General features: G+C 51.6%; 1 protein-coding gene across 7 annotated transcripts in view; it reads right to left on the bottom strand.

The window, feature by feature from the left end:
* The window catches only part of Capzb (capping actin protein of muscle Z-line subunit beta), a 108,071-nt gene extending 83,946 nt beyond the window's left edge, over positions 1–24,125 (bottom strand). Inside the window, exon 1 of one of the 7 annotated variants that reach the window (XM_042272205.2) lies at positions 23,863–24,125. In XM_042272205.2, coding sequence (XP_042128139.1) covers positions 23,863–23,865 — 3 coding nt within the window. In that variant the 5' untranslated portion in view covers positions 23,866–24,125. Of the gene's footprint in view, positions 1–22,686; positions 22,839–22,882; positions 23,710–23,862 lie in introns of those variants that run through there. The other 6 variants (XM_042272206.2, XM_076565536.1, XM_042272200.2 and 3 more) reach the window with 6 other exon arrangements.
* Positions 24,126–24,838: the final 713 nt, after the last annotated feature.

Raw genomic sequence — 24,838 nt, 5'->3', positions numbered from 1 at the left:
CTGCCTAGACAGCAATTCCCACAGCTGGAGCCCAGAGCCTCATCCCACGCCAAACCCACTGTGGGCAGGACTTGATTTCCCTCTGCACTGTGCCACCTGAGGCCTCGCTGAGCCCAGACATCAATGGCAAGTCAGATGCCTGCACTCCGCCACGGAAAAGGTGGTGGTGGTGGGTTTCAGGGCGGGGGCTGTCGGCTCCCAAGCTGCAGAGCAACTACAAGCATCCTGGGTGAGGACCGGAGCCTAAGTCAGATTGTGAGTCCGACTGAGTGGTACAGAGAGGCAGCTAAGGCCTCTTGTCAGGTGAAGAAGGGTGTCCATCCAGAAGAGAGCAAAGGGTCTAGAAGGACGAGGGGCTGAGGGCGGAGAACTCGATGTGAGAGAGCATGCTTAGCATTCATGAGGCTCTGGGTTCAGGTGGGAGGGAGGGAGGCAGATGGCCTGAGTATGCTGCAAACAGTGGGAAGGAGGGATATCTAGTACTTTCTAAAGCCCTTGGCACCAGCAAGGGAATTGGTCCTTATTTTTCCCACCTATGTAACTTGCCCTGGAATCGGGACTTCCTGGCTTAGAGGATACTCTGATGGACTCTGCAGGCTGTGATGGTGTCCTTGGATTCTAGGTCTGCCAGCCCTTCTGGAAGGACCAAGATGAGCACTTGGCTCTTCTGTTCTCCTTGCTCTCATTCATCAAGGTGAACGACACCATTGAGAATGACCATTAGCCGGGAAGCCTGAATGGTGAGTACGGGTGCTAACTTGGAAGAAGGGGGATGGCTGCTGGTACAGGAGAGACACCCTAGCTCTTGCGATGCACAAAAGGCGGCCAGAAGCAGCAGCTCACCAACATTTTTCTTGTCATCCAAGGCATCACAGCAGAGAGTTCTCTTCTCCAGGAAACAGAACCTAGCTCACCCCTGCTAAAGGCAGGAAGTGGACAGACACAGCAGCAGACATGACGGCCGATGGCCGGCCACAGGTGCATTTAAAGTTAACACTGCATGATGCTATTGGTGTAGCTCATTTCATTGTGTGTGTGTGGGGGGGGGGGGGGGGTATACACAGAGGTCAGAGGGCAACTGCAGTGTCTGTTCTCTCCCCCGACCCTTACATGGGTTCTGGGGAGCCATCTTTAGATGGTCTGGCTTGCTCAGCAAGCACCTAGCCTCTACCCACTGAATCATCTTTCCAGCCCCAAACGCATGATAAAAACAAAACACGAACTCTTGGGATATTAATAAAACCCTCACGAGAAGACCAGATGTAAATCCAAGGCATGGCCAGCTGCTCTACTTGGAACTTAAAAACAAAACCAAACTCAAAACACCACCTCTCTCGTTTCATACAGAGAGTGGCATGCAGAAATATCTTTCTAACAACAGTGGCCTCAAAGCTCAGTGTAGAGTACCTGCCTAGCTAGAACAAGGCCCTGGGTTCAATCCTAGGAAGAGGAGTGAGGAAGGGGAGGGAGGGAGAAAGGGAAGGAATTAAGACTCCAGTCTTAGGTCCTTTACCACAGGTACTCTTAATCTGCAAATCCACTCCCACGGGCAGGCTGCAGAACCACCCTCCTCCTGCAAGACTTTGTGCAGAGTTCGTTTTGGACTGACTTGCCACGTGAAACCCTCAGACTGTTCCACTTGGTCGATGCACGTGGTCTATTTGGAGAAAGGGAAGAGAGGAATCTGTGGCCAGAACCACTCAGACCCGGGGAATCCACGAGCCAAGACGAAAAACCACAGAAATCATACTGGGAGAGGGAAAGCCGCCGCCGTGGAGCCTCAGCGCGACTTCAGCAGTGGTATGCTGGCACGTGGCACCCTTCCTCCAGGCCATGGGACAGAGAGGCACTGAGGAGGCCTGCCACGCTCACGTCGAGGGGGCCCGCTCCAGGATTTGCACCAGCATTCAACATAAGCACCCGGAGACTGGTGAGGTGTAGACTGAGGGATGGGATGAGGCCCAAGAGCTGGGCAGAAACTAAGCCTAGCTTTTTAACCCATCCCATCCCAGCAAGGCAGGAGGCAAGCCGCCATTCTAGCCAAGTCTTGTTGGAACTGAAGTGTGGCAGGAGAGACAGGCAAAACAAAAGGGATCAGAGTCACTCACAAGGAGGGGGGGCACTGCGACTAATGGACCCTTTAATTTATGAATTTCCTGAGGTTTCCAGCTAATTAGGCCCTTGGTCATACTGTAATGGATCAAATTTCAACTGAATTCACGAAACAGTTGAAAGTGGAAGAAGCCACGGAAATCACAGAGGACCCTGGGGACTGCAGACAGGCCTATGGCACTCGCTTCCGGCCTTTATTCCCACTAATGAGGCAGCTCTCATTTCCCAGTCAGTGGCACTCAGAGGGCATCGTATAAACCACCGTGTACACCTGGGGAGCCCTCTGCCATCCACACGTCTCTAATCTGAGGCACAGAACACACGGCTCCAAGGTGGGGGAACAGCACTGACGAAAACCAATAAGTGCAGTCGATTAAAACACACCTTGCCAACCAAAGGCCTGCACGTGAAAAATGAGGAGCCGTTTCCTGCTCAGGGACCAGGAGCTAAGACAAACACTCAGCCGCAGACTGACACACTGCTGGAGGCTTTCCCAAATGACATGACACTTCCAAAATCAATCTGGTGGCGTTAGAGTTGTGAAGGGGACTGGAGATGGCTCAGTGGTTAGTAGAGGACTGGGGTTCAGTTCCCGGCACCCACGTGACCGCTCACAATTGCCTGTAACTCCGTTCCAAGGGATCCGGATGCCCTCTTCTGACTCTGAGGGCCCTGTGCATCCAAGTGTTGCGTCTCCATACACGCACACAGCATCTCTGACAGCAGGAGAGAGGAACAATTTCCCCTTTCCAGTTACACATTTACATGCTGCTCGGAACCCATCAGCACTGCTTATGACAGTACTCAGAGGGAGAAAATAAGAAAGAAACCCCCTTTGAAATAGTTTCTAAACTTCCCACTGTCTTCCTCAGTCTCCCAGACCCTATCTGACACTTCCTAAGGTGCAAAATTTCTTCCACAAAAGATGAAGGGTTGGCGGGAAGAAACATCACCTCCTGGACTCCTAGCAGGGCTGAGCACTGGCCTGGAACTGTGAGGACATCGGCAGTCCCTCATGAATGAGGAGTCATGTTCCTACCCAGGGTCACGTAGGCCACCGTATCCAAGGCCCACGAATGAATGCCGCCTGCAGCACCTCTCCTTGCATCTCTATATGCACATGCATTCATGCCTGCGTCTGCATGTTATCTGTTGGTTCACTGACCTGCAGGAACCGACTACTCATCTCTGGAGAGGAGAACCCAGGGCATCGGGGCCAGGGGTTCACATTCTCTTTAAATCCTCACTTCAAACTCACTTCACATTCACTTCAAACCCAAGGGGGCGGGGGAATACTTGGAAAGATGGCTCAGCAGGTAAGAGCACTGACTGCCCTTCCAGAGGATCCGGGTTCAATTCCCAGCACCCACATGGAAGCTCACACCTGCCTGTAACTCCAGTTCCAGGGCTTCCACATACATATATGCGGGCAAAACACCAATGCAAATAAAAATAAGTAATTAAAAACAACCTTCACCAGGGAGGTTACTGACACTGTGGACCCCACTGCTACAAGAAGGCATGTTTGCCTTCTTGCATGCAGTCCTTACACATGGGGAAACTGAGACCGGAAGAGGGCAAGGATGATGGACCTCTTCTGACTCTGCAACATGGCATTTACCAGCGGCTTTAGCAAGTGGACTGGGCCAAAAACCACATTGGGAAAAAACAAATCAAAACATTTGCCTGTTTACCTCATCTACTTTGAAATAACTAAAACAGCCCAGTTTACCAGACAAGTGGTGTGTGCCTATAGTCTCAGCTGCCAATAGGATGAGGCAGGAAAACCAGCCCGGGGAAGACAGTCAGACTTGTCTCTTAACAAATACCGAGTAAGCCTGGCTATCCGAGCATTCAAGAGGATGAGAAAGGGAGGCCAAGCAGTCAGACGCTACGGAGGAAGATCTTGTCTCAGAAAATTTAAAGCAGAGCTTGGCTTAAAATTGTTTTAACAAAGATTTATTATTTACTTTCATGAATATTATGCTTTGTCTCTACATAAGTGTGCAGTACCCAAAGGAACCAGAAAGGGGCACTACATTCACGCAACTGGAGTTACAGCAGGTTGTCAGTCACCATGTGGGTGCTAGGAATCCAACCTGGGTTCTCTGGAAGAGCAGCCAGTGCTCTGACCTGCCGAGCCATCTCTCCAGCCCCAGTACATAAGTTCCTTACATGTAAACTCTGATGCCAAAATTCCCGTATGACCCCAGTAAGGCCAGCACAACCTCACCCTCAGCTCCACTTCAGTGTGTAGAGCTAAGCCTGGTTACACAGGACAATCCAGGGAGCAAGCCTTGTTGCCAGAAATAACACCCCCCATGACCAAGGTCACACCCCATTCTGGGGGTCCGGCGGGTTTGGCACCCTTTCTAGGAACTGGGAGGCCACTTGGCACCTGAGCTCCCGGAATCCGGAGAAACATGGGCTAGTGACAGTTTTCTCATCCAGCAGCAAACCTATTCAAAGGACAGAGGACACACTTTCTACATGAAATCTGCATTTACTTATTATACATAAAGAAATGCAGTGGGGGGAGTCCACACAAAAACTTATCCAAGAACAGTCATGGTTAAATTATTCATAATGTCCCCCAACTGGAAGCAACCCAAAAGCTACACCCATGCCATGGAATGCCTTATAATACTATACAGCAATAAAAAGGAACGGAACAGGGTACACAGCTGTAAGGATGGAAAGATTGGTGAACAGGTCCCCGGGCACATGCAGATACAGAGGTTCTGATGCCTACAGAAATCAGTGGTGTACTGGGTCTTCCCGAGAAGCTGCACAGAAAGGGCCTGAATGATTCTGAAATACTTGAGAAGCCGGTCTAACCTTGACTTGGGTGTCAGACAGTGGAGCCAGGATATGAGAGTGAGCACCAACAATCCCCGAGTTAGGAGGCAAAGCCAGGAAGATTTGAGGAGTCAAGGTCACCCTCCACTACACTGTGAGTTTGAGGCCAGCCCTTAAAAAGAGGCTGAAAGCAGTGTGGAGACCCTTCAGCCTCTCCCATCAGATGCGACAAAGGCAGCAGCAGAGCTTTCTCTGTGACTATGACACCAAATCTTGCTTCTGGACTTCCCAGCCTCAGAACTGAGAGCAGGTGGCGTCTGTTGTTTATAAATTGTCCAGTCTAACATATTTTGTTACAGTGGCCCATGAGGGCCAGGGCCATGTACTGATTTTTGAGACTTGTAACTGCAGAGCCTTGTGCATGCATGTGTACATGCAGCCAGGTTGGTCCAGGTTGGTTCCCTGTTGTGCTTCTGGCAGGAACAACTTGTGAGGTGGGGTCAGTTCAGGATCCAACAAGAATCAAATGTGGAGCTGTGCATGGTGGCGCACGCCTTTAATCCCAGCACTTGGGAGGCAGAGGCAGGAGGATCTCTGTGAGTTCGAGGCCACCCTGGTCTACAGAGAGTTCCAGGACAACCAGGGCTACACAGAGAAACCTCAAATGTGGGGAAACAAAACAAACACCTCCTGGCACAGCAACATGAAGATAGCAACCTTTTACTGAGCACTTACTATGTGACCCATGCTCCCTCAGTACTGATAAAACCAACATGGGTCCACTACGTGCTAGTTTAAGCACAGGCATTTCCCTGCTTCATCTCATCTGACTGGCCTTAATGCGGAGGAGGCAGTCCAGGTGCTAAGCCCGGAGACACACAGCTCAAAGGAAAGGGGCAGGACCTAAACCCAGGCAGCACAGCTTGAGAGCCAAGGTCACTCATCAAAGGACAGCCATGGCGCTGGGGCAGAGGCAACACTAGCCACACCCACTCAGACCTGGGGTGAGGGTGGGGGAAACAGGAGACATGCAGACAGATCTGTGCTCCTGACCCTAACAGCAGTTCACAATACGAAGGAGGAAGGGGCAGAGACACAGAGGGAGTCAAGACCCTGCCTGGTTCCAAAACTCTCCTTACTCTGCACTCCAGCAGCTGCTGGCCACCAGGTAGGGAGCACTGAGACCCATGTAGGATCAAAAAGTGCATGTGAAGACACAAAAGTTCTTCTTTCTGAGCAAACCAATTAACTACATGTATGGGTCAGTGTTTTGCGTGCCCTCACCACCAGGGTGCCCTCCAAGGAAACGGTGATCAGGGGTACCCACATCCTGCAACTCTTGAGCCTGGAGGGATCCCAGGGCTCTTAAGTCCAAGATGCAGATTGAGGTGTGGGGACAGGAGGGGATGGTTCAACATCACTCACACAGCACATGGATGTCAGGCTCCTGGCAGTGCCCTTGCTACCCATGGCATTTCTGAGCTATCCTCTATCTGGACAGACATGGGGTCTGAGGGAGGTTCATGCAAGTACGCTGAATGACTAAGGCTTGATCATCACTGCTTTTCATACACACAATACATCTACCTGGGCATCACACTGGATATTCTAAGGATGTGTCTGCTTCAGGGAGAAAGTAGATTTTAAAGAAAAACTCTGGATAATAATAAAGGCACACGAGCTGGGCAGTGGTGGCGCACACCTTTAATCCCAGCACTCGGGAGGCAGAGGCAGGCGGATCTCTGTGAGTTCGAGGCCAGCCTGGTCTACAAAGTGAGTTCCAGGACAGGCTCCAAAAGCTACAGAGAGAAACCTGTCTCGAAAAACAAAAACAAAACAAAATAATAAAGGCACACACAAACCCAGCAAGCACCGTGCTGGTGGCTGGCCTTGCAGAAAGACACATCCCCACCACACTGAGTTTGCTCCAGCATCAGGTAAAACAAAACCAAAAAGAGGAGAGAGAGAAGTTACAGAGGGCCCGAGTGAAGTCCAGCGAGGGAGTCCCGGGCAGCAGTGGACACAGATGTGCCCTGCCCCTCCTCCTCCCTAGCTTATCTAGCAACAATCTTCACACCTTACACACGCTCAGACCCAAAAGCCCAACCACCGTCCATCAACTGAGTCGGTGGAACCATGTCTGAGTCCTAGATGCCCCTGACCGTGGCCTCAAGGACTGTGGTGATGGCCCCCTTTAGCCCAAAGCTGAGCCCTCTGGAGGCAGTCCATCCATCCCCACCCCCTTGCCTCAGTGACAGATGACACGGCACCTCTCTATCCCACTACATGCTTTCTTTATCTCCCATACAGTGAGGCCGGAAGTTCTCCTCAAACCGCCTCGTTCAAAGAGCTCACATCTTCCGGGCTGTTTTGGCTTGAAGCACAATTTGGATTCCTGCAATACTTCCTGATGCTCCCCACATCTGTTTGCACACCCACATCCAATGCTGGGGTAGAGCCTGAATCCATGGGGGGAGGAGGAGAGGGAGCAGCAGAGAACCAGCCAGCCCACCTTGTCCCATCAAGAATGGAGCTTTCACTTAAAACCATCAAGGATACCTAAGGTCTCAGCATCTCCAGGAGACCCCAGAGGAGCTAGACCAACTCTGAGAGTTGGAAGCACAAACCTCAAGACAAGAAGGTGGCTCCCACTCACTCACTGGAAAATGTCCAGTACTTACAGGGATCGGGCTTCTCCCCCAAAACACAAGATAAAGTATGTGGAAGAATCAGATACAGTGGGCCAGGCCTGTCATCCCTGCACTTGAGGAGCTGAGACAAGACAGAGACTTCTAGGACAGTCTGAGCTTGATAAGCAAAACTGTCTCAAAACAACTGGGCTGGAGCAATGGCTCACTGGTTAAGGGCACTTGTTGCCTCGCAGTGGATCCAATGCCCTCTTCTGGCCTCCAGAGGTACCTACATGCACATGGTGCACATACGTACACTCAGACCCCAGACAGACACACAAGATAAAAATAAGTGCTGCAGTTAAAAAGCAGATTCTTTAAAACAAACAAAACAAGGGCTGGAGAGATGGCTCAGTGGTTAAGAGCACTGGTTTCTCTTCCAGAGGACCCAGGTTCAATTCCCAGCACCCACATGGCAGCTCACAGCTGTCTGCAGCTCCAGTTCCAGGGTATCTGCCACCTTCATACAGGTATACACGCAGGAAAAACACCAATGCACATAAATCAATTTTTTAAAAAATGAACAAAACAATGACCAGTGAGATAGCTCAGTAGGTAAAGGCACTTGCCACCAAGTCTGATGACCAACTGATTCCTGGACTCAATATGGTGGAGGAAGAAAATTGACCCTTGCAAGTTGTCCTCTGACCTCTACATGTGTGCTGTGCTCCAGCCCACACAAAATCCATAAGTGTATAAGAAAATCTTTAAACAAAACACATAGAAAATTCTTATTTAAATCTTATTTCATTTGAGGCAGCGTCCTGCTATGTAGCCTAGGCTAGTCTCGAACTTGTGCCTGTTTCCTCCAAATGCTGGGATTAGAAAAGCATGTAGTGTCAAAAAATTCTATTTTTAAAGCTGCCACTGTATCTACTTCCGCCTCCAAGAGGTGCACAAGCCAGGCTTCTGGACACATGCTACAAGCAGACTCTTTCCAATCTGGACAACATGTAACATTTTTATCATTTATTTATTTACAGACAGGGTCTGGCTATGTGGGCCTGATTGACGTGGAATTTGCAAAGCTTCTCTGCTCCACAAATGCCAGGGTACCATATCTAGCTTTGTTTCTTCCACGTTGGGACTCTCGAGGCCTCGGCTACTCTCAAACTCACCACGTAGCCGAGGATGGCCCTGAACTCCTAAGACCCTGCTGCTTCACCCACCAGATGCCAGCTTTAAAGGCAGGCATCACCACAGTTGCCTTAAAACTTATTTTTAACTCCCAAATCTGTACAGTCGGTCCTTTGGTATCCAAGAGGGTTTGGTTACTGAACCACCCACCTCCCCACCTGTGGTGATCAGAGGAAGCAGGAGCCCCCACAGGCTCATGGGTTGAACACATGGTCCCCAGCAGCTGGTGGTGCTGTTTGGGGAGGCTGTGGAACATTTTTTTAAGGACATGTAGCCCTGCTGGAGGAAGTGATCACTGCAGGGCGGGCTTTGACAGCTTACAGCCTTTCCTGACTGGCTGTTCACTCTCTGCTTCCTGTACGGATAAAGGTAAGCTCTGCCGGCTCTCTGCTCCAGCCACTGTGCCATGTCTTCCCTGACACTGCAGACCCCTAGCCCTCTGGAAGTTGCTTTTGTTCAGAGTATTTTATCTCAGCAAAGTAGCTAACACAGCACCCACATGCCACCCCCAACAGGTACCACCCCACAGGTGCTCACAGAGCATGACGCAGTGTATTCATTTATTATTTGTGTATGTCTGTCTGTGCCTGTGTTCCCCAGTGCTCATGGAGGCCAGAAGGGGGTGTTGGATCCTTGGAAGCTGGGGTTAGAGGCATCTGTGAACCACCCAATGTGGATCTGAAATCTGAACTCCACCTGGTTCCCTCTGATAAAATAGTAAGTGATCTTCATCACTGAGCCCTCGCATTTTGCTTTTTGTTTGTTTAATTTTATTATTTTGAGACACAGTCTCATGCAGGCCAGTCTAGTCTTGAACTTGATACATGGCTAAGGCTGGCCTTGAACCCCAAGTCTCCCTGCCTCTTTCTCCTGAGTGCTAGGATTACAGCTGTGTACCACCTCACCTGGTCCTCCTGTACAGTTCTTGTCACACTCTAGATTGCTGACAGTACTAATATAACATAAATTACATGCACATGGTTACTGTATTATTTAGGAAATAATAACCAAAGAATGTTTATATATGTCAACAGTCAACGTGGACACAGTATTTCCCAGAAATATCTCGTCTGCTCCGCTTGTTGGATCTGCTGACAAGAAGGCTGACTGTGCTCCTGATGCTCTCATGATCATTCACAGGCACATGCTGGAAAATGATGCTGTGTCCCTGCTGTAACTCCCCCTGTAAATAAATGGCCCCTTTCACGGCCTCTGTGCTGCATTTTCAAACTTATGCATGCTTTGCTGAGTTGCTCATTTAAAAAGCACTGCTAATGTTTTAGTCCCTAAGCACACCAGGGCCAGGATGTTATACTGCCAGCATGCCCAGTATCAATTCACTGGCATCACACACGAAGGGCATTCCACAAAAATACTCAGGGTTTCTCAGTTGCTTTTCTATTTCTATAATAAAACACCACAACCAAGCAACTTGTAAGAGGAAGGGCTTATTTGGGCTTCTGGTTCCAGGTTAGTCTATGATGGCCAAGCAGAGGAGGCAGGCTTCAGGCAGCTGCAGCAGCAGCTGAGAGCTCACATCTGGAACTGCAAGCAGCAGACAGAGAGAGCTAACTCGAGGTGGGGAGAGTATCCGAAACCTTAAAACCCCCGCCTCCATTAACATACTTCCTCCAACAAGCCACACCTCCTAATGCTCCCCAAACAATCACCAAAAGGGGACACCAGACACTTACAGGAGATGTCTCACTCGAATCATCACAGAGTTACATACTAAGCAGATGGTAAGAAAGACTGTGGCCAAGCCAGGTGGTGTTGCATGCTTTTAATTCCAGCACTCGGGAGGCAGAGGCAGGTGAATCTCTGTGAGTTCGAGGCCAGCCTGGTCTACAGATCAAGTTCCAAGACACCCAGGGCTACACAGAGAAACCCTGTCTCAGAAACAACAACAAAAAGACTAACTAGGGCTGGAGAGCACAGCTTGGTGGCAGAGCACAAGCTTAGTATGAGAGAGGGCCCTGGGTTAGAGCCCCAACATCCACCACCACCCCCAAAGGGAAACCATTTTAAAGGAAAGCCAGCAAGCAGCAGCTCTGGCAGGGAGCTAGATGGGAAAGAATACAGGCTGGCCCTGTAAAGGGGCCTCTCAGCTTGCAGACTGCCGAATGGAGGAAGTGGAGCTTGCTCCAGGCAGGCAGGATGAGGTGGCTCACAGGGCCGCAGAGGACAGCAGGCGGGCTCAGGCCACTAGGCGAACACTCATTCCACTCACTCCCTGGGCTACGTGACCAGGAAGAGCATGGGAAAGTGTCTCTCCTTTCTGCCCTACAGTTTCACTCCGGGGCACTTCCCTAAAAAGTGAAAGAGAATGGGGGCAGGTGGAATACAGACAGACAGACAGACAGACAGATGTCTACTGTAACATAGCAAAGAGCCTATGAACTTCACCTATTAACCACGTGACCCCTCTGACAGAACACTGACTACTTTGCCTCTTCCAGGACTGCCATAAACATCTGTCATACTGCTTGCTATGTGGTCTTCACATCCTACCCTTTGGAGGCCACATCACAGTCTACATAATACACACACACACACACACACACACCCTAGGCAACCCCCCTCCACTTTCTTCGACTCCCTGTTCCTGCAATCCAAACTTCCCAAACAGAAAACAAATCAGGAGCCACAGGTCAAAGGGACCTGGGTTTGGGTTCCAGCCTGTTACTGGATTTCTTCTTTGATTGGGTCCTCGGACAAGCCTCACAATGCATAGGACCAGAGAACTCTAAGACTTCACAGAGGTTGCAGGCAAAGGGTTTGAGAGCAGAGTTAGGGTACCTGCTTCAAGTCCTGCCTCAGCCAATGCTAACAATTCAAATACACTACCCCACTCCTAACAGAAGGTCCTAAAAACAAAGGATCCTGTGCACAGGAGAATTCTGGGAACTCGGCAGGACAATGCACACAAAACTCTAAGGGTTTTGCTGACCAGTGCCATCAGCACTCACCCACACTTGTCCCAACATACAGCCCATCCCTTGAGGCTTGGAAATCTCAGCCTCTCCTCCCCGATCCCTCTCCTTAGTGGTGCTGGAATAAGATCCAAGCCCCACAAAGCACCCAGTTCATCATATAAATGTGCAGGACCAAGCAGGGTACGGTGGTGCATGCCTGCAATCCCAGCACCTGGGAGTTAGAGGGAGGAAGAGCAGGAATTCAAGGCCATCACTGATAACAGACCAAATTCAAAGCCAGTTCAGGCTACATAAGACCACTTCAAATTTTTTTTACAAATTAAAATTTAACAGAAATGGTGCAGAATCTGAGGATTCAACCCTGGTTCTATGTCTACCTTCTGCCAATTAGTCACACAGTGGGAGGACCCCTCCTGGGTGCCTAGCAACCAGTTACCTATGCTTTCAAGAACTGTTTCTTCTGGGGCTGGGGATGTGGTTCAGTTGGTAGAGTGCCTGCCTAGGATGCAGACCTGCACAGGGTCCCAGCACCACATCAAACCAGGAATAGTAGTAGCATTCGCCTATGATGCCGAGTGGAGGCAGGAGATCAGAGATTTAGGGTCATTTTTGACTACAGGAACTTCCGAGATCAGCCCGTTCTACCTAAGACTCTGCTAAGCCCCTGTCTCAAAAACAACATACAGCCCAAACAACAAAAGCAAAACAGAGCTAGAAAAAATTTGAGCCAGGCGTGGTGGCACACGCTTCTACTCTCAGCACTCAGCAGAGGCAGGTAGATCTTGAGGCCAGTCTAGTCAAGTTCCAGGACAGCCAGAGCTACACAGAGAAACCCTGTCCCGGGAAGAAAAAGAAGAAGAATTTTGAATGATTTCACCATAAACAATGATAAGCTTATGGATTTGAACATTATATAAAGCATATGTACATACATTTTACATTAAAGGCCACGTCTGCCATTGTACCAGCCATTCAATCTCATAAGACATCCCATAACCTTTCAAGTCTCCACTTCCGTATGTGCAGACAGAGTGTGGCAAGGACATGGCAGCACGGCCGTGGCAGAGGCTAGCCCAGTGCTCCCCACACCGTGAGCCTGGAAGTGACACTCAGAGGCCCGAGGGCAAATGCTGGAGCCTGACCTCCCTGAAGATTTACAGGATTTCTTAGGGATTCTTAGAGCCAAGCAGCCCTGAGAGTCTCCGTGACAATCATCAGCTGGTTGCGGATACATACAGGCCTACTTCAAGTGCCCACATGTGAAGCCTGAGAGACAGCACTCTAAATAATTATGCTTAGTTAATCCTCTCCCCTCACTTACGGATAGGGAAGCTGGGCTCGGAAATGGGGCGATGAGTCTGAGCTCACAGTTCAACAGCAGCCAGAGGCTGCAGATGTGAAGGACGTTTCCCAGCACCCATGTCAGGTGCCTCACAACCACCCGCAACTCCAGCTCCAGGGAACCGGATGTCCTCTTCTGGCCTCCAAGGACACACATGGCAAGCACTCACAGACACACAGAAGTAAAACTTTTTTTTTTAAATCACATACACGGAGTGGTAGCACATGCCTTTAACCCCAGGTGAAATCTCTGTGAGTTTGAGGTCAGCCTGGTCTACATAGTAAGTTCCAGGCCAGCCAGAGCTAGATAGTAAGACTGTGTCTCAAAAAACCAAATGAAATAAATATCGGGCATACACCTTCAAACAAAAGAGTAAGCTCCTGAGGCAGTTAAGTCTGGTGAGTCTATGGTAACTTTCACAAATGCAACCCGGTGAGTAGAAGCCAAGAGTGCCCAGGAAAAGAGAAAAACTGGGCTGGAAAATAGGTATGGTATGGAGAGGGGAGCTGGCAAGGAGCACTGATGAGCATCACACCTTGGCTCCTTCCAAGTCTCTGGGTACCAAGGACAGCTGACACACCAAAGTTGGTCACTCAAGCTCGGAAGATTAAAAAAAAAAAATCCATTTTCCCAGAGTGGCTTGTATTATCACCTGGAACAAACGCCCCATTTCAAACAGCTCGTTCAGAGAGCGCAGGTGAATGACAGACGCTCAGAGCTGCTAGGTTTGCAGCCTCCTCAGAGTCGGCTCGAGGCAAAGAGTCCACCTCGAAGGTCCTTTTGGGTCTAACAACATGCTAGGCTCACGGATGTTTGAAGCATGGAGCTCTTCCTCTCAGTGTGCAGTGGCAGCACTGTGTGCCTGGCTTTGCGCTGGCTGTCATCCTCACAAATGCACAGGAAGTAGCGTTCCCCGTGCCTGGCTTTGCGCTGACTGTAGCGTCCCCGCTTTCTGCAGTGCTGGGGACTGAACCAGCATGCTCACAGGCAGAAGTTGCTGCTTTTTTGTTGCTGGATTTGGGTGGAGGTTTTTTGTTGGTGGTGCTTTGTTTGTTTGTTTTTGCGGCAGAGTCTCACTCTGTAGCCCTGGCTGGCCTGGAATTCAGAGAGCCTCCTGCATCTGCCTCCCAAGTACCGAGTGAGATCAAAGGCGTACACTATCATGCCTGCGAAAATAGCTGGTTTTATTCTCACCATTTTAGAGACAAGACAGAGGAAAGGGCCTCATCCCAGGCTCTCTGCCCCCAGCACATGCCCTCACAGCCTCAAGACAGTCACAGACTCCAAGAAGCTCTGTAACTTCAGGCCAAGTGCTCATCCCCCACTGGCTGCTATCAGGATCACAGGTAATTTTCACCTAGGCCTGCTGGTCAGCCTTTGGTATCAAGAGAGAGTTGACCTGACCTTGGCGACAGACCCTGTTCAGTCCCTCTTCCATCAAGCCCTTTATTCTGATCTTGGTTGAGCCTTGTGAAGGCCAGGTTTAAGAGAAAGCACAGATCCAAGGAACACTGGACACTGCTAGGGTCTCCCACTCAAATCACCCATGTATTCTCTATTATGATATAATACATATTATGATGAAACTGATACCAATTTTTACCTACCCAAAAATGGCAGCCCCACATGGCTCACCCTCATACAGGGAAGCTGCTCACATCATTAGGGACAAACAGACAATTCAGTCATTCAATACCTATGGAGCCACACCACAGGAACAATGGAACACTGCTGGAGTACTCACAACCAACCCGGGGTATCATTTCCCTCCCAAGGATAATAAACAAACTCGGCAGGCCCGAAGCCACCTACAGCACCAAGTGCCCAAGGCTTGGATGTGCTTCCCAGGAAACAGACAGCGGAACCCTGCAGGGCCTACCAACCAACAGTTCCCAACAGGAACTGGCCTTCTTGTCACTCCGGAAGCCTGGGATGCTGGCATTCCTTCCGAAAGACCTGGCCTGGTGCAGAGGCTCGGGTCCTTTGGTGGAGCCTAAGTCACCACCAATGCTTCCGGACTAGCAGACGTCTTCTGGTAACCACACTGCAGTTCCCTTTTATTTCACCCATCTGACCCCAAACACAAACTTCTACCTTCTACACTAAGCCCAAACTCTCTTAGCCACTGTGGCTGGACCTACAGAGGGACCATATAGCTTCAGTTTTCTCATCTATAAAATAGCCAAGCCAGGCGGTGGTAGCACACACCTTCAATCCCAGCACTTGGGAGGCAGAGCCAGGAGGATCTCTGTGAGTTCGAGGCCAGCCTGGTCTATAGAGCAAGATCCAGGACAGGCACCAAGACTACACAGAGAAACCCTGTCTCGAAAAACAAAAAAATAAAATAAAATAGGCAACGCAGCAGATTTCAACAGGCAGGAGCTTTTGAATAGGATGGGCCTGGAGCTGGGGTTCAGTGCCTCGCTGGGGCCCCTGGGTGAGTTACCACAGTTACTACTCTCTCTGAGCTTTGGTTTCTTTATCTGCAACAGGAGGAAACGGATCTAGGGCTGGGCTGGGCAGAATTAGAGAGCAAGACTGTGGGCACCCCCTGCGGCAGGAGAAGGACACTTGTGACTAATGGGAGCCCCAGGAGTGGATTCACACTCAACCATGCAGTTTGCCAGCAACTTCAATTCCAGGACATCAGTGCACACCTCAAGCTCAAAGCTGTCACCTCAAATCACAGGACAGCCAGAAACAACCACTGACATGTGCATGCACACGGGAAGTGCTTGTGCCTGAAGGAGACTTCACCAGAGGGACTTCCTGCAGGGTGCACACTGAAAGCTCACAGCACAAATCCTCAACAGTGGCCAAAGAGATGGTTCAGCATGGAAAGGGGCTTGCTTTCAGCACAAGCCCTACAAACTGAGTTCAAACCCTGGAATTCATGTCAAAGTGGAAGGAGTTGTGTTTGAGACACACACACACACACACACACACACACACACACACACACACACACACACACTCCTCAACAGAAGCTGATGTGATGGTACACACCTTTAATCCTAATACTTAGGAAGTAGAAACAGGAGGACCAAGAGTTCAAAGGCATTCTGTCTCCATAGTAACCTGCACCCTGAACCTAGGTGAGGTCACCAGGCAGTTAGAAGAGGTGCAGAGGACCAATAAAAACAAACCCATGTGGCACAGGGAGAAAGTCTAGAGTGGCTCCCTCAACTGCTAGGCCCCAGTGCGCCAGAGGGTGGGTGCGCATACACTGCTCCCCAGGCCTTTCAGTACAAATTAATACAGGAAACTGGACGTGTAAATTAGAGACAGCCCAGCAAGGTCAGAGCCTCGAGTAGAGAAACCCTGAGCAACAGCCCAACACGAGCCAGCTAGACATGAACCCTCTCGCCATCCACCATTCACAACCACCAGGAAACCTGGCCTAGTGCTGACTGGAAGCGGCCGAAGAGCCATTGCATTGCTGGGACAGGCAAAGGTACCTTTCACAACTTGACCACAGTCATACACCACATTAACATTTTGGCCAAGGACCAACTACATATGCCACTGTGGTCCCTAAAATGAGAGTGGCCATGAAGAGCCTAGCCATGAGGCAGTGGCTGTATTTTAAGGTAAAGATGATTCCCATAGTTTTTTATATGTAAGACCACTGTAAGAGTAGCCAATCAGATAATGGTTTTGGAGAAGCCTGATGAGTTCAGCACAAGAAGAGGAAGCTTCAGAGAGCAGTTTAAGCAGAAGTTCAGGGTCAGGGCCAGGGGGAACAGCTGCCAGGGACCCACATCGTGGGTACTGGGCTGGTGTTCTCACCAGGCTGGGGTTTAACTGGGCTGGCCCCTGAGCCTGCCAGCTTTGGGCTAGGGACCTCAACTATAGCAGTCTCCCGTCTCATAAGGGCCAGCTGGGAGGTTACATGAACAGCCAGCCATCAACTACCCATGTTAATAAAAATAACCACATAACGGCAGCCAACACGCCTCTCACACATAAACCATGCCAGGCACTGCCTACACTTTCCATACACACTCAAGCAATCCCCACCACAACCCGTCTACGGGGACGGTAACCACTCAGGCTTCGGCTGCTGTTGGCCCTCACAGGATTAGAGGACTGAAATCGACCACAGGGACGTTAGAGATGTTGGATGCAATGTCGATGCAGCAGCAAACACAGTAAAGGAAGGCAAGGAGGCTGGCCTGGGTCACAGTGTGGTGGCCATCACCCCGGTTCTCACTTATCTCTAGCTTACCCAGAATCTCAGACGTGCCGCCTTCCAGCCTCCCCCACTGAAGTTTAAGACTTGGTGGATGTACCTAATAGGTTTATCTAGTGGTTCAGTAGATGTCCACAGAATGAATACATGAGGCAAAGGGCTGGCAGGAGAGGGGAGGGGGGACTGGAGAAGATGGCTCAGAAGTTAAGAGCAGCAGTTCCTCATGCAGAGGACCCAGGTTCAGTTCCTAGCACCCACATGGTGGCTCAAAACTACCCATAACTCCAGTTTTAGGAGATCTGACACTCTCTTCTGAACTCCACAGGCACTACACATGCATGTGACACGCAGACACACATGTAGGCAAAATACCCACACACATAAAACATAAACCTTAAAAAGAGGGGAAGATGACAGGCCGCTGGGCGTGGCGTCAGGACAGCAGAAGGCGGCCTTGGTTTCCTCCGCTGTATCATGACAGTAGCGCAGGCCTGTCTCGGCACTGAATGGAATAGTCAAACAGCCAACTGAAGCAGCCCTGTGGCTTCTACAGCCACTCTGCAGAGCCTAGACGAGGGTCTCAGACACTTTTCTGTGTCTAGAACCTAAAGTACAAGGGGCTAATCAAGTGCCACCAGCAGATCCAAGATGGCTGGCTGAGCACTGGGCTAGCCAGGCTGAAATGCCCCTTCAGTTGTCAACCGTCTGTCAAGGTTCTGTGGATACCGTTATCTAGGATTTAAACTGATCAGAAAGAGTTGTGTGTCAATGACAAATCACCCAATCAGAAGGCCCACACAGTGATTTCTGGGGGGAGGGTGTACCTCTCAACCAGAGATGGCAACTCTCCAGCTCACTGTGTCTCTCTCTCCCTTCCTCCACCATGCCTTCCTTCCAGACACAGCCACAGTGGTGAGAAGGATCACCAATGCATCCCTCTTCCCTCCCTCTTCCATCCCCAGGACCTCTCCACAGCACAGGTAGAGAATCCGTGCTAAAATTCCACTGCTCCACCGGCCTGCTCAAATTTCCACCTGCCCTGGGAGAAATGTCACTGGCTCCACGCCGTCCAGACCAAACGCAAACTCCTGAGCTTAGCAGCTTCAGCAGCTGGCAGCAAGCACCACCGCTCGCTCGCTCGCTGTCACCCAGTGGTCCTCAAACCCACGGGGCTGACACCACACTGACCTCGGACTCGGGTCATCGGACTCTCAGGCTGATGGAGCCCCACCCAAGCCTCCCGTTCCTCTCTGGCTGGGCGAGGTCTTCCTGGGCTCCAGGCCCAGCCCCCAAACCGGCCGAGGACTGGAGTGTCTACAGAGCTTCCTGGAGGAGGTGGAACACTCAGCTATAACCCACAGGTGACCATTCCCATTCCCTCCCGGCTGCACTCAACTCCGTGGACACACCTTGTGTCCTCTCCAGGATGAGTGGACAGCGACTGTGGCTTCCATTTGTGTCACATACACTTGGGTATGCAAAATACGTCAGAGAGGAGCCATAGCTCCAACTCATTGTGTTATTAAAAGTATATTAAAAATGCTGTTTCTGGGCCAGGGAAATGGCTCAATGGTAAAGGTCCTGGCTGTCGAGCCTTAGGACCTGAGTTTGATCCCCAGAGCCCAATGGTAGAAGAGAACTGACTGCCCAAAGTTATCCTCTGACCTCCACACACAGAAAACCGTAAATTCACAACCATTTCCTTCTCCTGGTGTCCCTCTGAAATGTTCCCCTCACACTACACAGCAAGGAACTGCGGGAAGGAAGGAAGAAGTCCTTACTGAGGTCACACACTGAGAGGCCTCCATCCATCAGGACTCCATCCAGATCTGCCCCCATGCTGAAGCCAGCAAAAGAGAGACAGCCACCTCTCAACTCTCACTTCTGGCTTCCTCAGCGCCAGGAAACACTCCAGAGCACCAGGCAGCCAGTGCAAGGTACAAGTGATAAGGTCTGAGGGCACAAGAGCTGCTGCTTTCTGTCCCCTGTCCTCTCTCTGAGGGGACTCCACCCATGCAGACAACATAATCAAATCTGATTGCTTTCTCTCTCTCTTTTAGGGAGGAGGGGTGGTTTTGGAGACAGCGTCTCTCTAAGTATCCCCAGCCAGCCTGGAGCGCTGCTATGCAGACCAGTCAGGCCTTGAGTGCATAGAGATCTGCCTGCTTCTGTCCCCCAGGCACTGGGATTAGAGTGCCACCACTGTGCCTGGCTCTAAGTCTGACTTCTTCTTCTTCTACTGTGCTGTCTGTGGTCCAAGGCCGAGCCTTCCTCATCAAGCTTATGCAAGGCAAAATCAACAACTTCCGGCAGAGTGCATGGCACAGGGCTATAGCCCCATCAATATCCCCATCTCCTTACACTGAAACATTAACCTGGGAATGCCTAAAATGCCATTACACCAGCCACTCCCAAAGCCAGTGAACGTGCAGTGGCCACTTCCAGGCTCCCAGACCCCACCTTCAATCAGAGGGTCTGTTCCAAGCAGGGCTTATGGGTCAGTACTTAAACCCACTGTCTCACAGAGGACCTGCCAGTCACACCATTCACTTGACCTCCTGAGCTTGATCCTCCTTGAGCAAGACAGGCTGAGCAGCTGTTTCCAGATTCTGGTTCAGCGACAGTGGTGGACTTCCACCACGCCAGAGAAATAGGCTGCACACACACACACACACACACACATACACACACTTCATGGCACTGCATGGTAGGCACCAGACCAAGAACACTTGAAAAGCCTGAAGAGTAGAACCCAGCTCAAGCCGAAGCGCTCCCTTCCATCTCCTCCACAACTTATGCTTATGTGCGTGCAGTTATCTTAAATACTTTCTTCCTTAACATAGGAAAGAGTGATGGGGTAGCTCACTCATCATGTTGCCCAGGATAGACCTGCACTTCTCGAGTAGCTGGAGTTATAGGTGTGTGACACTATGCTCGGCTTTCCAAGCTGTATCTGTCAGTTCTAGGCCCCTCAAGAGTGGACGCTGGAAGGCCCAAATCCGTGTCTGCCTTGCTCACCGCTGCTTCCTGGCACATGAGCAGCACACAGCAGCCACATATCCATAGACACTGAAGCAATGGTACCTATCACTTCAGACAGGCAAGGTGCCTTGTGATTGCTGAACGGTAAACACCTCCCACTCCGGCGGGCAAGGTGCTGAAAAGCCAGGTCCCTTGCCCGCCATGCCACCATCATCTGCCTTTCCTCCTCCATAGGATCTAACAGTACAGAGCTTCCAAGTTAGAAATAGGAAGACCTACCTTCACCGGCATGGCTTGTCATTTCCTTAAACTAGTGACACACGCTACTTTTTCTTTTTCCAGTTTTTGAGCCAGGGTTTCTCTGTGTAGCCAGCCCTAGCTGTCCTGGTGCAAACACACATGGGGTCTCTGAGTTGAACTATGCATTTTTTTTAAGTTATGGTGTTCATTTACTTATTATTGGAGAAGATTGTATTTTTGAAGTTACAGTGTTTATTTGTTATTGGGGGAAGACTATGAACTCTTTTAAGTTACGGTGTTTATTTATTTACTTATGTATTATGCGGGGAGGGACTATGCGAGCATGGAGGTTAGAGGAAGACTCGGAAGGAGTATCTGGTTCTCAGCTTCTATGTATGGGTTCCAGGAATTGAACTCTGCTCCTCAGGCCCGGCAGCAGCAATCACCTTTACCCACTGAGCCATCTCTCTGGCATCTGAACTCTATCTTATTCACAGGAAGAGGCCACCAAGATACATTCATGGCTGCTCCATGATTTCCCTTTTTAACAACACGAGGAGCCTCTCCTACCAGCTCCTGTCAGCAATGCCTTCTGAGTTGGAGTGGCAGGCAGCCCCTGAGAGGCCTCTTTGGCCTTTCACTACTTCAGCTCCTTCACCAGGCAACAGCATCCGAACTCTCAGAATAATAACCCTAAATTAGAAGCCAGAGCCCTGTTAGGCAAAGTGCTCTGAAACGGGCAGCACTTAGGGACAGTGCTAAGATAGCCGCTAAGGAAATGCAAATAAGCTCCGTTTGCCTAAGCATTCCTAACAAGGACGGGGAACCCACACCAAGAAAAATCGTGGCCTCCACTCCAAAATCAAATGCATTTTAAGATCTCAGGCTTCAGCCGGGCAGTGGTGGTGCACGCCTTTAGTTCCTTTCGTCTTAATCCCTTTAATCGGGAGGCAGAGGCAGGCGGATCTCTGTGAGTTGAGGCCAGCCTGGTCTACAGAAAACAAAACCATGGTGACCTTCCTTCATTACCACTTCTGGCTTGTCCCAACTACCCACACCAGGACATCAGATCATTCAAGCATGGTAGAAGCTTGACAACAGGTAGAAATGACTTAGGAGGCTGGGGGACACGAAGAATAAGTCGATGAGTGAGTGAGTACCAAACCCAAGTGGCTAAAGCCCACAGGCACAGGCCAGACCACTCTAAGCAACCTCTTTTTTTAAACAGGGTCTCACTCTCACTGTGTTGCCCACACTGGCCTTGAATGCCTTAAACAGGACCAGCCTTCCAAGCCCTATCTTTCAGTCTTAGGTACTGTTCTAGAGCCCAGACAGACCAAAATCTCGATCCCCAAAGAGCTCGGGATCAGGCCCATGCAAACCATACTATTGTCTCTCTATGCCATTTCCTACCAGGAAGATCCACAGTCTGCAGAAATCAGTACTCGCCACTCCCACGCCATGTTTGAGCATCCTATCATCAGGTTTCTTAAACAGTGTCATTATATATACGACATACAACAGCATATAAGGAAGACCACTGCCTGGAGCCTGGCCGGCACGCTTCCACTGGCCAGCAGTGGTCTATACACAGACGGAGCAACGCTTTGAATAAGGCTCGATGAATGTCCCAGCGCCTCTTCACCTGTCAGACGATGGAGACAGTGGAAGCCTAGAGGACTCTGGCCACTCCACCATCCTCTCTGGCTTTGGCCCTGGGAGCACACACGGAAACGTCAGTCTACTTTTTAAAGTCTCACTCAAAACTGTCCTGGATGAGTCCTTCCCCATACAGACTCAAGTCAGGGCCCAGATCAAAGCAACAGTATGAAAAACAGTCTTGTCTACATTTTCCATCAATATATAGAAAGTTTACTAGCCAACCAGAATTATGCACCCTAATTCAGCTGATACACCCTTGATTAAACAAGGAATGGGGCTCCTCAAAACCATCTAGGGTTCAAAGTCCACTCCCAAACATCTATCAGGCAGGGGGAGCCGCCCTCATGACTGATGCACGCAGCAGGTGGATGGCCTTAGCTCCGTCTACTTTACCAGAGTCCTTGACCATGAGAGGCCCTTCCATCTAGGTGCTGGGCCTGCTCTGCAGAAGTGTACACGTGGATGGGGGTGGGGCACACCTAAGGCTCCTCAAATAAGTTGTTCGCACAGGCTGCACAGCAGCCTGCCTTCATTACCGAAACAAACACCACAGAGTTCAACCAGGGAACTCTCAGCCTGCAGAGTTTCGCTCACCTGATCCGACGTACCTCCATAATCAGCAGTTCCGACCCTTACAAGCTGACAGTTCAGGGGGAAAGGGAGGCTGCGCCTGGTAGTGTGCATCATGTCCAGGCCATATGTTGGGCTCTGAGCTTGGTGCCCCCCAGTCCAGGGCTGCGGCCTCACAAGGGCGATTGTGCGCTCATCCCTGTCCACTTGGCTTACTCACCGTCAGCGCCCCGCTCCCCACGTAGGCAGGGCGCCCCGCAAGACGCTCTGCACTGGCAGCACCCAGGCGGCAGCCACGGGAAATGCCCTGATCTGCCTTCCGGGCACACAGATGCCGCCCTTCTCTCCCTCACTCGCTTGCTAGCTCACACCGAAGTGGCCCCCCCCCCAGAAGGGGCAAAGCTTCAAGTTCTAGGAAGGCACAGCACCCAGACCACCCCCACCCCGGCTGGAGTTCTCCCCCGCTAGCCACAGACTGCCAAGAGGGAGCGTCCTAGGAACCGGGGAGGGGACACCTGGGTCGGGAGCAGGACACCGAGCAAGCAGGGTGTAGATGGGAGGGTGAGGGTGAGAACAGCGCCGGGCTGACGCAGACTGAGCTAAGTCGTGAGAAGTCTGGGGGAAGGGGATCGCTAGGGCCAGGGTCAAGGAGGTGGACACAGCAGGAGTCGAGTCCAGACTTGAGGACCACGGAGAGAAGATTCCATGGGGGTTAAGGAAACAAACGTAGGCTGGAGCCACTAGAAAGGGGTTGTTGGGGTGCAGGCTGAGGCCATGGAGCTAAGAGTTTGGGGGGAGGGGGTCTAGCCTGGGCCACAGCAGCGAGAAGCACCGTTCTAGCCTGGCCCCTGGGACTGAGGTAAGGGAACCTACTCAGGCCATGGGATACAGGCCTTTGAGAGGGGTGCCTGGCCCGGCCTCCGGGGGAAGGAAGGTCTAGCCTGGGATCCTCGAGACTAGCCTGGACACGTAGGGGAAAGAGCCGGGCTCCACCTGGAGCCCAGGGCGGGGTCACGGGCCACCCGAGCCTCCCGCCGCCCCCTCCGGACCCCAGGGGTGGCGTCTGCCTAGGGTCCCGGACCCCGCCCCTCCCCCACCCCGGGTCCCCACCCTCCCCGGGCCGGCGGGTCGGCGAGGGAGGGGACATGAGCTCCCGCAGGGGGTCCCGGGATAGGGCCGTGGAAGAGGGGGTCCCTTTACCATGGTGGCGGCGGCGGCGGCGGTCCCTGTCCCGGCGTCTGTGACTCTCCCCCCCGCAGCAGGGCCCGGCGCTTCCACTTCCCCGGGTGCCCAAGAGTGAACATCCGGGTCAGCGCCCCCCTCCCCCCCCCCCTCCGCGCGCCGAGCCACAGCCACCTTCCTTCCCCGCCCCGGCCAGCCCGGCCCGCCCCCCACGCCGCCAGCTCGCGGCCAATGAGCGCGCGGGGCCGCGGCGATCGCCAAGTATGGAGCGCTGCGCGGGGGGCGGGGCCAGGGGTGGGGCTGGTTGCCGGGTGGGCGTGTCCTGGTGTGGGAGGGCGGGCCCTACGCGGGCCAGGCGCGACAGTTCTGTAAGCCCAGGACTGCGGCGTACCGGAGGGACCAAGGCAGCCTGTGGCTCCCTCATACTGCCAGCTTCGCGTCTAACATCCGCAGGACTCGGGCTACCTGAGGGTGGAGAGGGTCACTGGCTCCCTGGGCGGAGGATGCGGAAGGCCCTGAACTAGGAGGGGACCGGCCCTCCGAGCCCCACCCGAACCCGGAACTGGTGCGCCGGAATGGGGCCCGGCCCCTTGAGAGCGAGCGGAACCTGGAGTGGGACGTCCGCGCTGCCGCCACTGTTGCTGAATGCCTGCTATCACGACCAAGAAAGCAGCCTTTAGGTACCAAAAGATGACAGGTGGCTAAGCCATGAGGATCCCTGCCCGCACTTCCTGGTTACCAGACAGGGTAGTTGTGAGGAAGACGTGGGTAAAAAGATTAGAATATTGGATTCAATAAATGCTGGCCGTTTCGTTATACTTGCCTACATTATCTGCAGAGGATCAGCCTGATTGCCTAATGAGGCGCTTCCTCGCGCCATACAGTGACTCAGAAATCCCTCTTTGTTTTCAGGACTGAAGATTGAACCTAGAGCCTCATACATGCTAGGCTAATGCTCTTACACTGAACTGAAGCCCCAGCCCCAGAAATTCGC

The sequence above is a fragment of the Peromyscus maniculatus genome, chromosome 2 (assembly GCF_049852395.1).
Source record: "Peromyscus maniculatus bairdii isolate BWxNUB_F1_BW_parent chromosome 2, HU_Pman_BW_mat_3.1, whole genome shotgun sequence".
Taxonomy (NCBI): domain Eukaryota; kingdom Metazoa; phylum Chordata; class Mammalia; order Rodentia; family Cricetidae; genus Peromyscus; species Peromyscus maniculatus.
This window is presented reverse-complemented; position numbering and strand designations above follow the sequence as displayed.